General features: G+C 38.6%; 1 protein-coding gene across 1 annotated transcript in view; it reads right to left on the reverse strand.

Annotated features, from left to right (window-relative positions):
- LOC145994648 (unconventional myosin-Ie-like) overlaps window positions 1-21,033 on the reverse strand; it is a 164,340-nt gene that overhangs the window by 34,010 nt on the left and 109,297 nt on the right. Inside the window, exons 11-14 of the mRNA XM_083130752.1 lie at window positions 10,257-10,427; window positions 7,749-7,915; window positions 5,749-5,883; window positions 4,443-4,592 (exon numbers count right to left, since the gene is read on the reverse strand). Of these exons, the coding sequence (XP_082986878.1) occupies window positions 4,443-4,592; window positions 5,749-5,883; window positions 7,749-7,915; window positions 10,257-10,427 (623 nt within the window). The remainder of the gene's footprint in view (window positions 1-4,442; window positions 4,593-5,748; window positions 5,884-7,748; window positions 7,916-10,256; window positions 10,428-21,033) is intronic.

Raw genomic sequence — 21,033 nt, forward strand, 5'->3', positions numbered from 1 at the left:
AACAAAATAAATGTTAATTTGCTCACTGTTTGTTTATGAGGATCACATTTCTTTAAAATGCACTTCAGGTGATTGTTTTCTGGCACGACACCAGAAAACATTCAGTGAGTTTTTCACTCACCATAACAATTTCTGTCATGACATACATAGCATAGTTGCACAGAACACTGTCGGGAATCTATGGGAACGTAATGTTTTTTGTGTGTTAAAGTTTAATGCTTTGCCTTGTAATCAAAGGGTCTCTACTTCAAATCCCAGTTAAGGTACAAGACAGTCATTTGAATTCAACTTTCTTTGTTTTGCATTTCAAACTCCCTCACAATCAGGAGAAAACCAAACTGATTAGAAATTGTCAATCAAATAAGGCGAAGTAAGTTCAATGAAAGAAGACACAATAATAACTTTATAGTAAAGGATGTCTCACAAATATGGGCTTTTTTGAAATGGTAAATAAAAGAAGAAGATGAACTTCGAACTAAGTGTATTCATGGTTATGAATAGTATAGGGTATGCCATTACTAAATTAATTCACTCACAGCCACAAGATGGCCTCATGTCATGAAGATGACGTCAGTAAGATGGCTACCGTTTTTGCGTAAACATTCCTGAAGCCAGCGGCGTATACTCTGGGTCACCTAGGTAATCGGAGATGACCCGGCTATAATTTTTTAAAAAGTTGTTTTTTATTTCTTCGCAATATTCTTCCTAACCAATCTTTGATTCACATATTTCTTTGCTTCCAGCGCGCGAATATTTTCAACCGTTTGCCGCGGAATGTCCGTGAGGCTTTTTCTCCAGCTGGTGGAATCTGGTGACGTCAGGGTGAGATTCCACCGGCTCCCTTTAAAACCCTTGATGGGAGGGGAAGGAAACACTGATTCTCAGTCGCGGTTATTCCGTGGCAAGGGTAAGCTCCTTCTGGAAAGAGTCCATCGGTCGCACTCTCCACCCCAGAGCCTTTGCCGTTCCCTTGGCTGGCACCCTCTTCTGCCATTCTTTCCCGATGGCCTTTGTATCGTAGGAGCTGTGTTGTTTACGACAGGGAAATTTCTCAGAAAACAGGTTTTGGGTTCACAAATTACGTACTGAAAAGGAAAGAAGAGAAAATACATCTGAAAATGCGCGAGAAACAGAGAAATCTGAACAACATTTGCGAACCAATTCTATGAAAATTCTCATTTTACGTTTGCTTCTGTCTTCCTGATCTCTGCTATTTCAACAGATATTGTCAAAGGAAAAAAAAACTATTACACCGACCTCCATTGCGGTGTGTTAGCACAGCTCCCTACGACACCAGAGCTCCAGGGTTCGAATACCGGTCTAGGCATGTGTGTTCTTTGTAAATGTCCCTTCATCAATGTCATATCATCACTCGTAGTGATTAGCCAAAAGTGGCAGAAAAGCGACGTTAAATAACAGTTTAATCAATCGATTAATGAAGTAATTAAACTATTTATATGCTTACTTTTTTCATTTTTGTATTTTAAAATGCGTGATTACTTTCTTTGTAGCCTTCAAAACCAGTGAGAGTACTTCTTTCACAGAAAAGAATAATTTTTAAAAGGGAAAGCAAAAAAAAAAAAAAGTAAAGTGTTCCCCTGTGCTTAGCACCACGGCATGAAGGCGTATAGGGGGTGTGGGGGTAACGCCCCACACTTTCTTGATCCGGTCGTGAGTGGGGGTGATGTGATCAGCATCACGCCCCTGACCGCCTTTACCCCCCAGAGTTTCCCCCAGGTACCAATGTTATTCGACGCTGGGTGGCTATCAGAAATAAATTATATATATATGTACACATATATTAGGTAATTTAAGTTGCTTTTCCCCCTCTTTAGATTAACAATGATCATAATGATAAAAGATGTTTGAATGTAAAATATATAAACAAAAAACGCAATGATTCCAACTTATAGAACCTCGCGCATCGCAGGGAATATAAAGCTGGGAAAGGTAATTTTTCAACATCCATAGGGAATTTAATTCTGTGTCAAGCAGGAAGGAAGCACAATAGAAGATTGGCGCAGGGAATTGAATGCGTGTTGTAGCGATTCGAGAATTTAATATTTGTTTAGCTGTTAGTGGTTTAGTATTTGTGCTAGTGCTGTGTTCACTGAAGTTAAAGGCAATGAATGGATATAATACAATATTTGCGTGCGAAAATATTTGGAACGGGATCTTTTCCGGAGAAATTTCAAGTAGTTAATGTAGGTAGGTCAGTAGCATCTCTTGTACCATAGATCTTGAACTTAAACTTCCGTGTATAAAAACAAAAATCGGGAATGCACGAGTGACTGGGTACTGGGGTAACTTGAATTTTACACTTAAATTAATATTGAGGGTTTTTATTTCACTACCGCATTCCTTTCATATTCTTTGTTACAGGTTTTTTCTTATAGATTTATTATATTCTCTTGCTTTATCATTTGAAATTCTAAACGTAGATTAACTGCAAGTGCAATCACAACAATTATTCGACAGTGGTCGCAACAATAAGGTAAAATTTTTCACACATATATCCATAAATCCTGTATGGATGTTGAGGTAAATTTGCAGGGAGACTTCAGGAGTGGGTGGATGAATCAAGTGTCGGAGATTACCCACTAGTTAAAACCAGCATACGCCACTGCCTGAAGCCTTCACCATCTTCAAAAAAATAAGGGCCTATGATGCCAGATGAAGACACTGCACACCCTACAGTCACTTTCTGGCTGTGTAACGGCACTTTATGCACTAACTGCGGGTTTTGAGGGGCTCAATAACTGAAATTTTGCTTATTGACGAAGCCGCTCAGGTGAAAATGGGCTTCGTCCGACATCCACACCTTGTTAATGAACTGTTCGTCAATGTCCAATTTTGCCAGCACAGCTGCACAGAAATCCCTATGTTGCTTGTGGTCATTTGGTTTCAATTGCTGGACGATCTGAAGTTTGTATGGATGGAACTTAAGGTCAAACTTCATTATGCGGTGCACACTTGACCCATGCAGTTGCAGAGATGACGCTTGGCGTCGAACAGAGCGTCTTGGACTTCTCTCGACGGCAACCTGGACAGCCTGTAAGCTATCCTGTGTTCGAGCACTGCAAGGTTGACCTGTTTGTTTCAGCTTCAAGGTCGAACCTGTATCTTCGAATGTTTAACCCACGTTCGCACTGCATGTGCGGATGGAACTTGTGCATGTTGCGGAAGTTGGTAATGTCGCCGAAAATCGCGAGGTGCAGCCTCCACACTGTCGTTATTCTTATAATACGCTTTCACAGCGTCCACGGTCACATTTCTCCATGATAACTGAATGGCATGGTACCTACTTCATGTTGTGTGCGTTACGCGGTGCCACATGTATTGCAGTGTTGCAAACTAACACTTTCAAAAAAGCCCATATTTTTGAGACACCCTTACATGTTTAATACTCCTATTTATCAATGCATGTAAAAACAACATATTAACAGGGACAACGCGATAGGTGGGCGAGGTTGGGCAAGTGCCCATCCAAAAATTCTTCTGCCCACCCGATTGCCCACCTGAACAAATTCAAGACATAAGTGTTTAGGAAAATATGAATGGTTCAATAAAAAAAAGGTATTTTAGTCTTGACTCTATGCACATTTTTCTTATGAATATCGTCGATACTGGAAAGGCTCAAAAAAATCATTCTACAATAAGTTTCGCTGTTTTTGGATTTACATTAGTTTACTGAGTAAGATAATGAAAATCGTTAGAACAGTATTTCGGTTCGTGAATATCTGGACCCTTCTAGTTTCGTCTCGTCAGATATTGCAACAGTCCGTTGTAATTTTTTTTTACATATTGCACTAGATTTTCCTTTTCCGTGTGAAGTAAATTTGTTACTACTCTTTAATAGTATGTAACAGTATTATAGAATTTATATAAGCTTCCCCTCTATGTGGAGATTTTTGTTGCAAGAGGGGACTTAGCACAGAGTATTATATGTTGCTCAAGCCTTCTGGGAAAGCAAAAGCACTGTAACTAAACCGATAATTGCAAGATTCTGTTGTCTGCTAAATACTGTTATGTGGGGTGCCTGTCAACATTCCGCATACCTTACAAAAATAATAAAATAAAATAAATATTAAAAAATGAATAATTGACATGAGGGCTCGAATGCTATTCTCATAGCGCACATTTTACAGGAGCTTTTCTGCTCCTTCCTAGTTGAAGGAGGTGTCAGACAACAGTAACTTCTTGTAGATATGCTGCTTTACTTATCAGGAACCTATACTCTGCATTTAGCTGCCCACAGGCTGATGTATTTTACAATCCACTGGCAGAAGTTTGACTTGTCATTTCACAGCATATTCACTTCATATTCAGTGCTTACCATGCTATATCATGAAAACAATAAATTTCATAAATTAAAAAAAAATATAACTTCAAAATCACTTTCAGAAGCACCACGTAGTTAGGAAATATATTACTTTACTTACCTGAAGAGAAATTTACTGAACACCCTCCGATATGCATATCCTGCCCTTCGCACCCTGATATTTTCTTTCAGTCCAAGATATTCAACTTGATGTTTCACTCTCAGTTCTTCCCAGTCTCTTGGTTTCTTTGTTTCATTTGGTTTTATGCACCTGCAAGACAATACATGATATACTCTATTAGAGGCTGTCTCGTAACTTTGTCATAAAAATGCTGACTACTATTATAACAGGACATGAAACAACTTATGATCCTGGGTTTTACATTTTTCCTGCATTTTCCTGGTTCCAATACAACAAAATGTTAGGAAAAATTCAAAGATCTTACTTTTTTTTTCTTTCTTCTTTCTTCACATCTTAAGTTCAACCACAGGTCTGTGAAGACTGCATGATCAAAGTTTCCCTGTACTGCAATCCTACATTTTAGAATGGCTACTATCTTTACACATTTGTAATCCTCTGTTGAAACTAATGGTAAATTTAAATATGGTATTACAAAGATCCTCAGTAAAGAGGAGCTAAAATACACATGTAAAAACAAAACAAATAGGATCCCCACTTCTAACTTGACAAATGTTTCTATTTAGAAGCAAAATAATGAAAATCGTTGATTATAAATTCATTCTATTAGTAGTCTAGGAGAATATATCTATTCTGGATAACTCATTGGTTGTGTCATCAGCACTACAATTCTTTAACTCTCTCTCTCTCAGTTTGTTGTACAAGGACAAGGATTTTGAACAACAATATGTAAGTCATATTTTCTGGGTGAAAAGAAACTTTTTTTTATCAAAAAACTCATCTGGGAGAATGAACTCCTTACAAAGACTAAAAGCAATGAAATTATGAGAGAACTTAAAACTCTACAACCCACAAACCCTGGATATGGGCCAGGCACCAAAGTCTCATTAAAGCTGCAAGAATGCAGTTTCCGGAGCGTATTACCAGCTCTTCTGAGTTGGACTTACAGAAAGTACAATGATGAAACATAGTTTGTGATTTTTAAACCATCATGTAATGCAGAAATATTTCAAGAGCTGTTTGAACTGCTGAAAGAAATTGTTCTGCTGAATAGATAATACTTGCAACTCCAATAACACTTATTCTTGGATGAATAGATTATCTCACGTAATTGACCAGGTTCGGTTCGAGATCCATCACCACTTTCATCTTCAATGATACTTAACTTCAACTCTGATCTGGTTCTAGATAATCCATTCATCATTCAACACCAAAAAAGCTTCAATACGTAGTCTTTATAGTATGCATGTGCTAGTTAACAGATACTAAATTATTATTATTGACATACCTTACGTAATGTGGTGTGCACTTCATAAGCTCATCTACCAGAACGTTGGCTTGATTCTTTATTTTATTTCCTGCAGTTGTTGGTCTCTTAGCCCCTGTGTTCACTTGTTCAGGAAACAAACTTCGAACAAATACACTGGAAAACAATAACAATAAAATCAATATAAAACAATTTATTGTCACCAATGAATTAGGGGTAAAATATAGACCTAAGTACAGTACATATCCTGGATGAATAAAACTGTGGGGGAGAGAAATAAGGCAATGAAAAGGTTACAAGTGTGGGAAGCATAATTGAAGGACATGGAAGAATAAATAAGGGCATGTCTACATTACCTCTGTGACAATCAGAGCTAGTTTTCAGCTATATTATACAATTCAATATTTGATTACTATAATCTTGAATAAATTAATTATTCAGATAAATATATAGAATTTATTCAGGTTTTTGTATTCAAGTATTGTATTCTCTGACAGGCACGTATCTAGAAATATGTTTCGGGGGTGGGGGGTGGGGAGGGGTCCAAACCAAGTGTCTCAATAATAATAATAATAGTAATAAGAATAAGAATAATGTTTAAATTAAAATAATTATATTAAATCAAATTAATATTATATTATTATTACACGAATAGGTAAAAAGACTGTACAAGAAAAGAAATATAACAGCGCATATTCATTATGTAGATTACCTGTAGTTAAGATCAGAATAATTTACATAATTTACATGAAAAGAAGTGTCCTGGCAATGAAATTAATGTCACATAGATGAAAAATTGAATATTTATGGAATAACAAAAATGATGTTACATGTAGTTGGATAAAAGTAAGTTTCTGATTAATATTTTATGCATATTATTTTGAGTAGTAGTGTACATAAATCTCCTTTGTAATGTCATTCAAAGCCATATGATCCCAATATAATCCTTGCCATCTAAAAAGTTCAGAGGAAATTAATAATCATAGATTTTGCAACAAATGCTAATAGTTTCATTACTTAATTTTAGTACTTAGTAAGTCTTTCAGGGGGTCTGGACCCTTCCCCCCCTGAAATACATCCTACCTGACCTTCAAAGCCGTATGATCCCAACATAATCCTTGTCTTCCAATAAGTTCAGAGGAAATTATATAACAAATGCTAAATGAGTATATTTTCATTAAATTTTTGTACTTAAGTCTTTCGGGTGGAGGGGGGGGTGGTCTGTACCCTCTAAATACGTCCTTCATGCCCTTCAAAGCTGTATGATTTCAACATAATCCTCGTCTTCCAATAAGTTCAGAGGAAATTATACAACAAAGGCTAAACGAATATATTTTCATTATTTAATTTTAATACTTGATAAGTCTTTCAGGGTGGGTCCGGACCCCCTGGACCCCCCTAAATACGTCCTTGTTCTCTGATGGTAACTAGAAATGTGAACATGGTCATAAGGAGAACTGGAACAGGAGTCTCAGTGGATATACTTATACAAACTAACTAACTAACTAACTCCCTAGCCTTCTTAAACCCGAAGGTTCATGGCTGCAGCAACACAGGCCTTCCATCTTTCCCTATCTTGAGCAAGTTCTATATACTCTTTTCCATCTCTACCGATTTCCCTTAGGTCCATCTCAACGTTGTCCCTCCATCTTCGTCTTGGCCTTCCTACAGGTCTCTTACCATCAGGTTTCCCAACAAGAATCCTGTAAACTCCTCTTTCCTCTCCCATTCGTGCCACATGGCCTGCCCACCTAAGTCTTCTTGATTTAATTATTCTATATATTATTACTTATACAAAGGTACATACAATACATACTGTGCACCTTTGGGGGAGAGAGGATGGAAGAAAGGAGAAGGGGAGAGAGGGGGGAAGAGAGAGAGACAGTAGTGGAGGAAGAGCTGCAGAATATGGAGAAAGTTGTACTTATTACAACATGGACGGAAACTGGAAATGATGGTATATTACACATAAGGAAACACACACATAAAATTGTGCATATATCTAAAGCCTGCACAATTACCTTGTACTGCTCTGCATTAGCTCTACTAAGTCAGGAAACAGAACATCTCTATTTCTATCACAGAATCCTTCAACATTATAGGACACGATCCCAGCATAATGATGAATTATAAAACCTTCCTTACACTGTTGGTAATGCTGATGTGGTGTGAACGATCCATTCAATTTCTGGAAAAAAAAATGTAACTTTACTACCTAACAATCTAGCTTTAACTGATATGTTAAGAACAGTAGCATTCATGAAACGTCTTCAACAATTTAGTACATTTAATTGTAAGTCAATTATTTTTTAAAGTGTCTTGAACACATAATTGAACAATATGAAGAACATCTTGATATGTATTAAAAACAGAACACAAAAAAAATAGAGAATAGGGTATATGTTTCACTACTAAACAAAAACTGTCACAAATGATTTCTTTTATTATGAGAGGAACCCAGAACTGAATATTCCCAACTCAACTTATTTCACTATACTATGTCCAGTCTCTGTAGCAATGAAGTGATACATTTGTGTAATCTATGACTTGCTTGACAGTCGTGTGGTTTAAATTTCTCATATGTTATAAATTTTTATTTTTTTTTTATTTTGGAAATGTACTGGACTTTTAAAAAAATAATTTTGTGTAATGTAAACTCTCTAAATAAACTGACAAAGTGCAATTGGCTATGGAACAAGCAGATAATCAAGTAAAAAGGTGAGTTAGAGAGATATTCCCCAAGCCAGTTTTTTAAGTGATAATAGCCTGAAGAGACCTCTCAACTACACTTGGGCTCATCTCATCATATACCATTGGCCAGGGATTATCTTTATTTATGATTTTATGCTCTAGAAATGCTCAAACCTTGGTTCAAGCAGCTGGAATAGGAAAAGATACATAAGGAGCAAGTATCTGCCTGAAATTGTGCATCTCAAGATGATGAGGCGAAGACAGATGCAATTCTTTCGTCCACTTGCACAGTACTAGTCATCACCCAAACAGAGAATCTGAGACTGGATGCTGCTACCACCTAGTGGTACACTTCCAAACTCCTTGCAACCAAAGAACTACTACATACAGCAGTCAGCTCAGGAGATCCCCAAGCGAGGGGAGATGGAGTGCAGGGGTAGAGAGGAGGACCAATCCATTTGCAGATTTTAGGGGTAGCAGAAAATCTTCCGCTGCGATCAGTGTCCCTTTGGAAGTGCGTAGGAGTTGATTTGCATCAATCACACAGAGGGTGTGACTGCGGAACAAGTTGCTGCTGTTTATTTCAGTGTCCAGAATACTTTTGTATTGCCTATCCTGTACATAATTTAGACTGTATTTCAAAGAATTTAAAAAATAATATACGGCAACTACTTTAGGGTTACCAGATGACAAACTTTAAAAGAAGATAACATTTTTAGATTGGAAAAAGTTGTTAACCTTCGACGAAGATGAAGCACTTCGAACACACATTTTGTGCTTACTGGTATTGTGGTGAGCTTATGGATCACACTCCCCTGAAAATAATTTTACACCGTTCCCATATAACTAATAATAGGCCTCATGATAGGCAAATGTCTGAATATTCTAATATTTATTCACTATGCCCGTAATATTAGATGGTTGTGAAACTTGGTCTCTTACTTTAAAAGTATAACATAAATTGACATTCTGCCTCGGAGTTGTTTCTTCCAGGACTAAAGTCAGGTAACCGTTTTTGTAAGTCATCACTAAAAACACATTTGCATTTCGGAATGGTTCAGATTGCTTACCATGTAACAACTAAGAGTACAGCCACTCGTACATCAGTTAAAACTGAATTCTGTCATGAAACTCAAATCAAAGTAAGCTGCGGCATATCGCATATTCTTACCTATTATTAGAAACCTTTTGTTTACCATGAGTCATTTTGGAAGAAATATTTCTTGTCTTTGCGCTTCAAACTGAGCGTGTTGTATTTCTTTACTTTGAAATTGAAAACGGAAACAATATTAACAATTATTTACAAATAACATTTTCTTACTAAGTTACGCAGTTACCTTTATCCCAAATAAGAGGATATTTCCAAATTTTCCTAAAAACTCGGCCAGACAATTTTTAGTACCCGAAAAGCAGGATTTGTCTGGGTAAAAGAGGTCGTCTGGTAACCCTAAACGACTTGCGTTGCTGCACCGGTTACAGCGATCCCACATGTGTTTCTCACTCAGGGTGCACTACCCCAACCCTGATAGTGGAGTCACCTGTCGCTAGCTCACTACACTTCCATCGGGGATCATCTCCTGAGTGGTGAGCTGTACATAATGTAGATTGGAATTAAACAGGGAACCCTTTGTTTCTGCTTTCGCTAATATTACTATTTCTACTTTGGTTATTTTTATGTCACTATTCTACTTGTGACTTGTCTAGGTTAAATGTGATGAAGAGAATGAATGATGAACTAAGGAAGAAAAACACACATCCATTCCTTACTCATAGGAAGACAATTACATGTTACATGGAAACTTTACATGTACTTAAGATAGTCAGAGGAAAATATTTACATTTTGTAAATCATTATCCACTCCTTCTGAGACTGCATGCATTGTAGCACAAACATCATCCAACACAGAGAAAATGCCAGGCGGTCGCTTGCTTTCAATGAGATCACACACAACCTTATTATTGAAGTAGTCTATTGGTGTCCATTGTATATTTTCCTGAACATACTCCTCCTGAAATAAAAAAGATAGAGAAACAGATTAGAAATAAACCTTTGAGATACTGCACCATGGGAAAAATTATTCAATACTCTGGCGATTTGATGGTAAAATTAGAAATTTGACAATAATTTTACCCACCAATTTTTTTCTATAAATAAAATGTAATTTAGTACAAAATTATGCCATTTTATTATTTTAGGAATAAAAAAGCATAATTCATACACCCTACCTTTGTAAATAAATGGTAATACATGTAGTTTCTTTTCCTAAAGCTAAAGTTATTGCAATCACCTGTTGTCATATATAAATTGAGGAGGGAAAAGAAACCATTATAAATTATTGGAATTCATAACCCTTATTGTTTGCTTGTTAGAAAATTCGGAATAACTGCAAAAACTTCGTCGACACGATACTGCAGAATAACAACGATATATCAAAATGCATGAACGATCTAATTAGCGTTGTGTAACTTATTAAAGTTTTTAAATACGGATGCGACCAACTATGCAAGTGTACAATCAAGAAACACTGATACTTCATTGACTGACTGATTAAATTAGATTATATAACGTCACTTTTCTGCCACGTTTGGCTAATCGCGACGATGGGGATGAATGGTGTAATACAACGAGATGGATGCAGTCTAGGGTGTACTACGTGGAAGAGGGGTTGACATTTGAGTGGCCCCGAAAGTCCCCCCTCCTCCTTCTCCCCTCCATCCGTCAGATACTTTGAAATGCCTACACCTGTTTTGATAGTGAAGGCGTAAGGAAAAAAACATGCACTGGTAGAGATGGGCAGTCGCATTTATTATACCTCTAAATACCATAAAATTATTGGTAGTGTAGCGAAAGGGGAGGCGGACAGAATCGAGAGATTTCCTTCCACCATGGGCGTCCGGAAGGGGGGGGGCATTCGCCCCCCCTGGAAAATGAGTCAATCAAAAATTATATATTTCACACATATAATTTCATTTCAGCCACAATAATGTGTGTTAATTATTGCATGAATATCATAAATTCAATTTAAGCAATGTTTTTTTTAGGGAACAACACTATTATTGGGGAAAATTTGCCTTGTTTGCCCCCGAGAAAAAAATACCTTCCTTGCCCCTCCCTGGAAAAAAATCCTGTGGACGTCCATGCACTACCCCCTCCCAATTGTTCATAGGTACAGAAATTCTCAGTAAAGAAAGTGGACATTCACGCCAAGCATAGATGAGAGGGGGAATAGAAGCCTCCTTTGTACTTTATCCCTGAAAAGAATTGGCAATGCAATTATTTCGCGCCATCTTCATGATTGCACTCAATTTTTGTAACAGTTGAATCCTAAAAATTCCGGGTTCACCTATGACGCCAAGTGAAAAAATCCACGTTAGTTTGGATTTGTGGCGAGATTTCCAAGCCTCCAGGAATACAGACCCACCTCAACGTTGCTTAGCAGTTAAAGAAGAGGGGCGGGGGAGGGGGGAGTGGACGTGCGTAGGAGAAAAATGATTGGGCGTTATCTTTGCTCTGCGGTTCTGCGGCGACTGCCCGCGAAGGGTATGGAGGTCCCTTTCAAGGATGCTGGTTTCAATTGAGCATGATGCCTTTCACCGCAAGCCGCGACCGAGACATCACCGACCAAAACAGGATGTGATCAACTTTTACATCTTCGCGTCTAACTCTTGCCAAGCACAAAGGAAAAATGTAAACTAAAGAGTTATTTTTCTCGCATGCACTGCCCAGCCCACACGTGTGTCATTCAGCTTGATGCACACAGCTGCGAGTGTGCTTGTGTGTGTTGGCCGGTTGTCGATTTAATTCATTTGTACCATTAGGTTAATCAAGATGGGGAGGTGAGACGGCCGGAACGAGGAAGTGAAAGAAAGACACCGTTGGTGTCATTCCCACAGGATTTCAATCTGTACACTCCTGAATACGAGTCCATCATCTCACCTACTCAATTAAACTCATTCGGTGCGTGGGAGGAGAGGGATTATGCGTGTGCACTTGCGTGTACGCACACTTGTCCATTTTTGTGACATTCTTTGCACTAAGTATTTATGTTATGTTACTTAGCATCTGTAAATAGGGGAGTTTTATTTCTCGTTGAAAAAATAGTACAATAAAAGCATGATATGGTGAAATGTTTTCAACTTTTATGAGGTATTCATACAAATAATATTTGAAAGCAAAAGGTTAGGTGTTTGAGCAGCATATGACTGAACCTCGGCCGCTAATTAATTATCATCATCATGTATTTCATAAAGGCCTAGTTTATGATCATTTTCGCTGCATAATTGAAGGCCTCGGGAGTAGAACATGGTAAATGACATTTTGGTAATTATTGAGTTTCTTTAGCAGAAAGGTCACTAGAAGCTATACTGAACATAAATTGTTTTCGTGTTGTGTTTACCAATTTCAGAAGCGTTCAAGGAGTTCAATCCAAATTGCATGACATGGCAATTACACGAGAAAATTTAAGGATGGCTAACTCATTTTACTTTGTAACTCAAAAATGACCAAAATGTCACCATGTTTTACACCCGCGCCCTTCAATTAATTATCTTTATACCCCCATAATACCCGATGATCGAAATTATACGTTAGACAAGGTTTGTTTGAAATCAATGTTATGCTCATTTAAGCTAATCGGATCTAAACCTACTGTTGAAAGCGACATCAGGACCAACGAAACAAGCCCGTGACCTCTAATTACAAGGCGCCAGCATCATTCACTACCCCAAAAACATCTCGAACTTGGACACTTGGGTGTGGGGTTTATATTTAGGAGTTCGAAGGATCAAACCCCACGTTGCAATTGCCTGGTTAAAAATTACAGTTCCGGATGTTACTCAACTAAAAAATAGCTGCCAACATCGCACTTGACTACCGAAAGAGCTAACCGTGCTCTAATAACGGTATTCATAAAAATCTGTAAATACAGAACGCGCAATATAACGGAGCCCAATGTCGCATGAAGCAAGGTGAGACGGACACATCGCCAAGTGGAAACGCACGCTTCACGTGATACGAGATAAGCAATGTTTCAAGCCAATGTGCAGGAAAACATGGTGGCGTTATTGTACCGTGTGCAACTTACGAGTCGAAAATATGTGCTGGTAACAGGGTAAAACTGCTAAAAAGGATAAACTAACAGAATAAAGTGTAATTTCTTTAAAAAAAAAAAAAAAAGAGGTATATTCAAAAGTACACACATTCCAAAATGAAAACAAGATTCCCAAAAATTTGAAATACCATGAGAAATGCAATACAAATTACAATTACAAAAAACAATCAATTCAAGGATAAATAGTGTCCAGAATTCGGGATTTCTCACACACGGGAAATCCTGATCATTTCCTGTTCTGAAAATTTCCCGACCTGCTAGTAAAATGAAGGAAAATGTATAACTTTTTTCCTCTCTGAACATTGAGATGTATTTCCCCATTCAGACCAAAAAAAATGCTGTCTTGCACCCACCTACTGTGCCGGTGCAAGAAAAAATATATATACGTATAATTAGCAACACTGTATCAACAGAGGAGGATGGGAGCTAAAAGCACTAGGTGATTGACTGATTTGGTTTATTTTACTTCTCTTCTCTGTCACTTTTGGCTAATCGCGAAGATGAGGATGAGTAATGACATGATGAAATTGATGAAGGGATACTCACAAAGAACACCCATGCACAAGCCTGGATTCGAATTCGGGACAACTGGCGTCGTAGTGCGCTGTGCTAACCCCTCCGCAACGGAGGTCGGCGTCAGGTGATTGAAACGTCGTTTGTTGGTTTAGTTATTTAGTGTTAAGAGTGTACGTGTGGAGGAAGGGTCCTTTGGTTAGCTTATTTCTCGAGGCTACAGATATCCTGATGGAATAATAAGAGGACCTGAAGACGAATAACTTTTGTTAATACGTCACTGAGGCCTAGCAACTATGAAAACGACACACTGTATCCTGTATGTATGCAACCAGGCACACAGAAACACAGCCTCTTCATCTACATGATTCACAGCTGCACAAACCGCCCAACGTCTTAAGCAACTCTGATAATCACGGTATCCCAACAGCAAGATCAAACTCAAAATTCTTAACGGTGGACGCAAAGGCAGAAATGTGAAATCGCTCTTTAAGATCCGTAACAACCCATTCCGCAAAATAATTTCCGTCCCTTGATGATTCGGTCCAGCGGCCGCAGATCCGAATACTTTAAAAACTGCTGTCGCCGTAACCTTGGTGCCCAGTGCTACCTGCCTTCGGGACCGATCAACGTGCAATCGACGACACACAAGGACAAAGGAGTCCGCAGTATCAACACAGACATCGAATGGATATCCTCAAGGTAGGCAGAGAGGCACTTCAATTTATTTCGAATACAATCTGGTTACATTGATCTAACTTTCACATCTTGGGTGGATAGCGATTTTCTAACTCAGGTCAAACCTTTATTAATTTTACACATACAGCGTGTCCCAAAATGATTATCGGGGTTTCAAGTAGTTGGTACGTTGCAACAAACGCAGGTGAATGTTTATAAGGTACATTTACGATAAGAACTGCTGTAGAAGTTTGTTACCCTGAGCGCTTATCATTTGTTTCCCATCAGCAGGCGGCGCCAGGGGGGGCGCGAGGGGGTGCTTGCGTACCCCTTAATTTTCTTCCGCACCCCCTTCAGCACTCCCTACGTTCAACTGAAAACACTAACCGTGTCACATTATGTCATGTCATCATATTGAGCGCCTAATGTTAGGTACTGAAGTAAGACCGTTATTATTGTATGCAACAGTCAAGTACTGGCGGCAGCTTGTGTAAATATCAGCGGCCGTTTTCTTCTTTCGTCAGCACTGTTGTTATGATTTTCTTCTTAGTTTGTTTCTTCAAGTGGCCTGATCGTGTTTTTTGATAATTGCCTATAGCTTAATGAGTTACGTTTTTCCTTTTTGCATTGTTGATAAACGCTTTATTTCCCGCCTACTTGTTCGTCCTCACACTGGAGCAAAAATTTGAGCTGCTTTCAAGGTATTAAATCGTGCACGGGAAATTACTTCATGAGAGTTGTAACGTGGAGGGTAATTTTCTTGTAAATACATTCCATGTATTTGATCCACGTAGCATGTCTATTAAACGTACCATTTCAGGCTTTTTCAAAAAATGTAAAGAATAGACCCAATGTTCATGAAGAAATTTTACAGTTCAACATTCACAAAAATTTTACATACCAGCAGTACAACTGCCTCTTAAGTTATCGACAAATATTGATAACAAGAGCTCGGATTTCAAGGCAGTAAAATCTGTTCAAATAGGCAAAAGGCACTAAAAATTACAGGAAAGCACGATAAAAGACATATTAACTTGCCCACAAATCTACTCACGGAAACAAAATCGGCATTTAGGGCAAAATCAGTAGTCTATTGATAATACAAAAAACAACCATAGAAGTGCATTTATTTTCAGTTGAGGAAATCTATTTGGGAATGAACTTCACAGGCAAGGGAAAGGAGAGGGAAATTTGCATGCCCCCTTTCAATTCGAACACTTCATCCAAGGTTAAATTATTGACACCATGGCCGAGGAACTATTATCACATTAGGTGTAGGAGTTCGGAGGGAGACAGGGCAAAGCTGCTACAGCAATCAACGTGTTTTTTGTACTCAATTTCCAAGTTTAATGGGACGTTCTAACTCTGTCTGATTTCCATGCGCTAATTGAAACTGAATCTAATGTATCCGTTCTGGCGGAAGCTCACTCAAACACCTCTTCTGTGAATGGAAACTGGAGTCCTGTCCAAACCACAATGACCAGCAGCCATTCGTCAATTAGTGGACAATGGCTACGCTACATTCGAATTAACTGTTAACACTGTCTAATCAGAAACGGAGATTACGCGTAGAGACAAATTACGACCACACTGGTTAGTACAAACAAGTTTTATCATCATTATTTTATTCAGTGCTGCATTGAGGAAAATGCATTGGAGGTAGGGTGACCAGATATTTGTTGACGAAAAAGAGTATAGTCGATAGGTTGAAGGAGCGCATGCATTTTTGCTCTTTCACGGGGTCCGCAGAAATCCCGCGCGACTTCATGACAGTCTAATTATCCTGGAAATTATGCAAAAGTAAAACTTTCTTTTTATTTTACACTAATTTTGTACAATAAAACTATTATAACTCCATTAAGCCTTGTTTCCATGATTATGAAAAACTAAATATGCCGACCAAGGCAGTAATTTATTTTATTAAAAACATAAACTAACGTAACGTTTCAACCTTCTAGCAAGGTCTTCTTCAGACTCTGTATCAAGTACAAAAGTAACCAGATACAACAAGAAGGGTAATATATATACACAAACATTACTCCCTCCAGACTATTTAGAAATGTTTATGTTTTTAATAAAACTATATTTTGTGACTACATAATATCTATTTGGAACGAGTTTACAATACCGGACCACTCTCCAATTTCCATGAAATTTCGCCTACTCACTAATTGTGAACTCCTAATCACGAATCTGCATGTAATAATTGGCGGTCGAGTATGGAAATCGAGAAAAAACTAAATAAACTATGTATTCTTAACGTAACGTAACCCTGCCATAAGAACAGTAGCTCGACGGAACACGCCATTTTCCCCGAATGGGTGTCACTTATCGCACAACACTTTAGCAACATAGTGTTCGGACGTCACGGAAAAGCGCTCTTTCATGTTAGGCAAGACAAGGTATAGTTCTCTTAGCCAAAATATTAATTTTTCTTTGTATTAACCTAACCTAAATTGAACCTAACCTAACCTCTGACGTCAATATTGAAGGTAGCAAGATTGTTGTGCGTAGGGGAAGACCATTAACGAATTGTGAAAGAAAGATGGTTCCGAATTGTTTGTATGGACAATGACCGTGGTAAATCGCAAGGTTATTTTACAAGTTCTACACGTAAATGTACAATTTTAACACGTGACCGCCAAATATGAACTACTGATACGTCATCAGGACACCGAAATTAGTAAGTAGGCGAAATTTTATAGAAATTGGAGAGTTGTCTGGTATTGTAAACTCATGCCAGAAATTCTTGAGTCAAGGAGTAAATACTTCAGTTTGTTGACATCTTGACGTTTTCCGTTCTGTGGATTTTAAGTCATTTTTACGCGTAACATAATGAACGAAATTAAATAACAAGGAAAATAGTATATTTGGGGATTTTTGCAAATTGAAAAGAGTATAGCGTATATGAACCTCTAAAAGAGTATAATACTCTTAAGAAGAGTATGTCTGGTCACCCTATTGGAGGTAAGTACTGGAGTGGACGAACAAAAGTAGAAGTAATAACGTGCTAATAGGCATCCTTGAAGGCGTAGTGGTAACGTCGTCGCTTAGTAATCAAGGTGTCCCAGGTTCGATACCCAGTGGTTCGGATCGCACTTTAAACTGTAAGTCAGTCCAGATTAGTCCATCTGAGCATTTAGTGGACTTAAAAACAAACTCGAACAAGGTGTTAAATTCGGAAAATTGTAGTACGCCGTAGAAAGTGTTTGTAAGGTCTATGTCATGTCTTTGTCAACCCGCCGTAATTATGAAAGAGTGCTCAGGTATGGATGTGAAACTTGGTCCATTACATTAAAAGAGGAACATAAATTAAGGGTATTTGAAAATAAAATCATTTGAAAAATATTTGGACCTAAAAGGGATGAGGAGACAGGTGAGTGTAGATGGTTACATAATTTAGAACTGCAAAATATGTACTATTCATGTCCAGATATTATTAGAATAACTAAATCAAGAAGACTTACATGGGCAGGCTATGTGGCATGAATGGGAGAGGAAAGAAGAGTTTACAGGATTCTTGTTGGGAAACCTGATGGTAAGAGACCTGTAGGAAGGCCAAGAGGAAGACGGAGGGATAACGTCGAGATGTACCTAAAGGAAATCTGTAAGGATGGAATAGATTAGGACTGATATTGCCCAGGATAGAGATAGATGGGAGGCTTGTGTTGCTGTAGCCATAAACCTTCGGGTTTAAGAATGCTATAGAGTTAGTTAGTTAGCTCTTGTATGCTATAGCGGTACAGTAACATTGTAAGAGAAGCGGAAAGGAGTGTACGGGAGGCTTTGTCGGTCGCGTTCGTGAAGTGCGAAACTTCTCATCTGATTCGTGAGTAACAGTGCAGTGTGGCATCGTAATCTGGCAGAAGGAACAGGAGGTGGTTCCGTGAAAAGGCGTCTTCCACCACAGCAGCTTTTGCCTCTCAACGCAAGGCCCGCTTTAGACGGAAGTATTTCCCTTAGCATACATGCTTCCAAAAAATCTTGTAGCAGATAATACCTTACACGGAAGCATTTCCTGTAACATTCCGGTTAGTATTTAGGATTGAGATGCGAAGCGTGCAGAAAACGTTAGATGATACGTAGCACAGAAGACATACGAGATGCGCCAGTGTTTACAATTGAAGCAACTAAAATATTCTTCCATACGTGTTCTGAATAAGCTATAAAGTACGTATGTATTTAAGCAGCACCATTGATTTGTACCTAACACCTTTTTATAGGGGACGTTATTCCTCTTGGTTAAATAGTTATCAGTTTTAAAAATGTGAAGTGGTGAATTGTTTATATCTCACTCGACCGTCATTACATCTGCACTCGTGACCTTGAGCTCGCTTCTGATTGGTTATGCTACGGAAATAGGAGCGATTCTATCCTTGAGAAATGACATGAAATATCCCATTGCATCTGAATGTTACACCTTAGTATTATGTACGCAGGTTGCTCAAACCTGGTCTAGGTCAACGACAGTAAAAGATGTCAGCTTAACCGCAACGGTTGTGAAAGCAGTTCAAGTATCATTAGTGACAGGAAGAAAGTGCTTTTGATTTTTTAAAGAACTTTTTACATCCACCACCTTTAATATTATCTCATCTTCCATGACCACCAATAGCAGTAGAAATACCAATGGGTGTGAGGTTTGGTTCCCCAAACACACTGTTATTACTTCGACAATGGAAATCGGCAGTAAATAATCATAAAGGAAACACGAATAAAGCTTGTACTGACAGATTTGAAATCAAGATTTTTGAACTGAACTTGTAAATCTACGGTTAGGGCACTGGCGGCAATACTGGCTTTAACCTCCTTTCTCCCTTCACTGCACAACCGAATAAGTGGCACTAAATACATTTAACTTCTCAACTTCCCCCTGTCGTTTCCGGTAGTGAGGTACACGTGCAAAATCGTATTTGTATTTTTATTTAGTCTCATTTCTGACACTTTTGGCTAATCGAGACGACGTGGACGAGTGATGAAGAGCACCCATGTCCTTGCCGTGAATCGATTGCAGGAATGCGCTCAGCCGTCTAGTCGGCAAGTAGCAAAATCGAACGAGAATCAATGATCATAACGACACTGTTCATATGCAATATCTAGCAACTGTTATTATGCAAGAAATATCAAATGCATCATGTAATAATGATGCGGTTTCATTTTACATATCCTTACACTCTAAACTCCGTGGCGTAACAGCCCTTTCAGAGAAATATCCTGGCAAGCGGCTTTTCGCAATGCTGTAATAAAACACTGAACACAGGCCTTGAAGCCAAGCCATACCATACAGCATATCTATCCAAACTGCTAGGTGAGGAAGGCCATCAAAGCCTTAAAGTGGACATGCACAGGGCTGGTGAACCTGATTCATGTACATACACTCTACGGTCTATACATTATGGGAATGTACGAATGACTGATGGTCCATGGCAGTGAAGGCTCACCACCCTCGAGAGTACATAACGCTTCTTCCGATCCCTTGAGTCGATTATAATATTTCCACCTCCGTTCTCAAGGCTCTCACTCCTGGTAGCTCCAACGAGCGAAAAATTAAACCCCGAGGAAACAATTTCACGGTTACCCGACTCTCTTTTCACAAGTAACACCTGCGGAACCTTTCCTCAAACGCTCTGAAGGTACAGTGGAACCGTCTCATGAGGACAGAGAAGTCTAATACAGGGTTACTGCAATTTCGGAAAAACAAAATTATAACCTGACTTTTCCAGGTTTTCGACCAAAATTTTCCAGACCAAATCATTAGGATGTACGAACATGTCTGGAAGATCACTATATTTTAGCTAAACACTGCCACTGGTGGACCGTGTTCCTCTGGGTCAAGCCCAGACCAATTATTCAGGTAAAGTTCCCGTGATCACCTCCACCCTCTGCAGGAATCATTTTAAACAGCCTCAGAGAGGACAAAAGTCCTGGAGGAGATGGTATTCGGGACTAGACATGCAGATATTGAAACCACAATATGGCCGCGTCGGTGGCCGAGTGCGTTACGTGGTGGTCTCACGATCTAGTCACCGGAGGATCCTGATTCTAATCCCCGCCACAGCGTGGTGTTCCTTTATGAGTCAGGCTCAGGAATGCATTCTCGCAAATAGATTGCATTATCCCTGGATTCCTGGACGAAAGACAGTAATCTCTGTTTCGGAATTCCGATTTTTCATGCTAACAAATCATTTACCCCCTCCCTCCTCTCTCCTTCTAGTTCGATCATTTCACGTAGCTAGGAAATAGTTATGTACCTAAACACTAAGAAAGAAACTAGCAAGTTCTGCAGCCGGTTGCCAGTCTTAACACTACTCAGTAC

Source organism: Lepisma saccharinum, chromosome 11, assembly GCF_977018435.1.
Source record: "Lepisma saccharinum chromosome 11, izLepSacc3.1, whole genome shotgun sequence".
NCBI lineage: Eukaryota > Metazoa > Arthropoda > Insecta > Zygentoma > Lepismatidae > Lepisma > Lepisma saccharinum.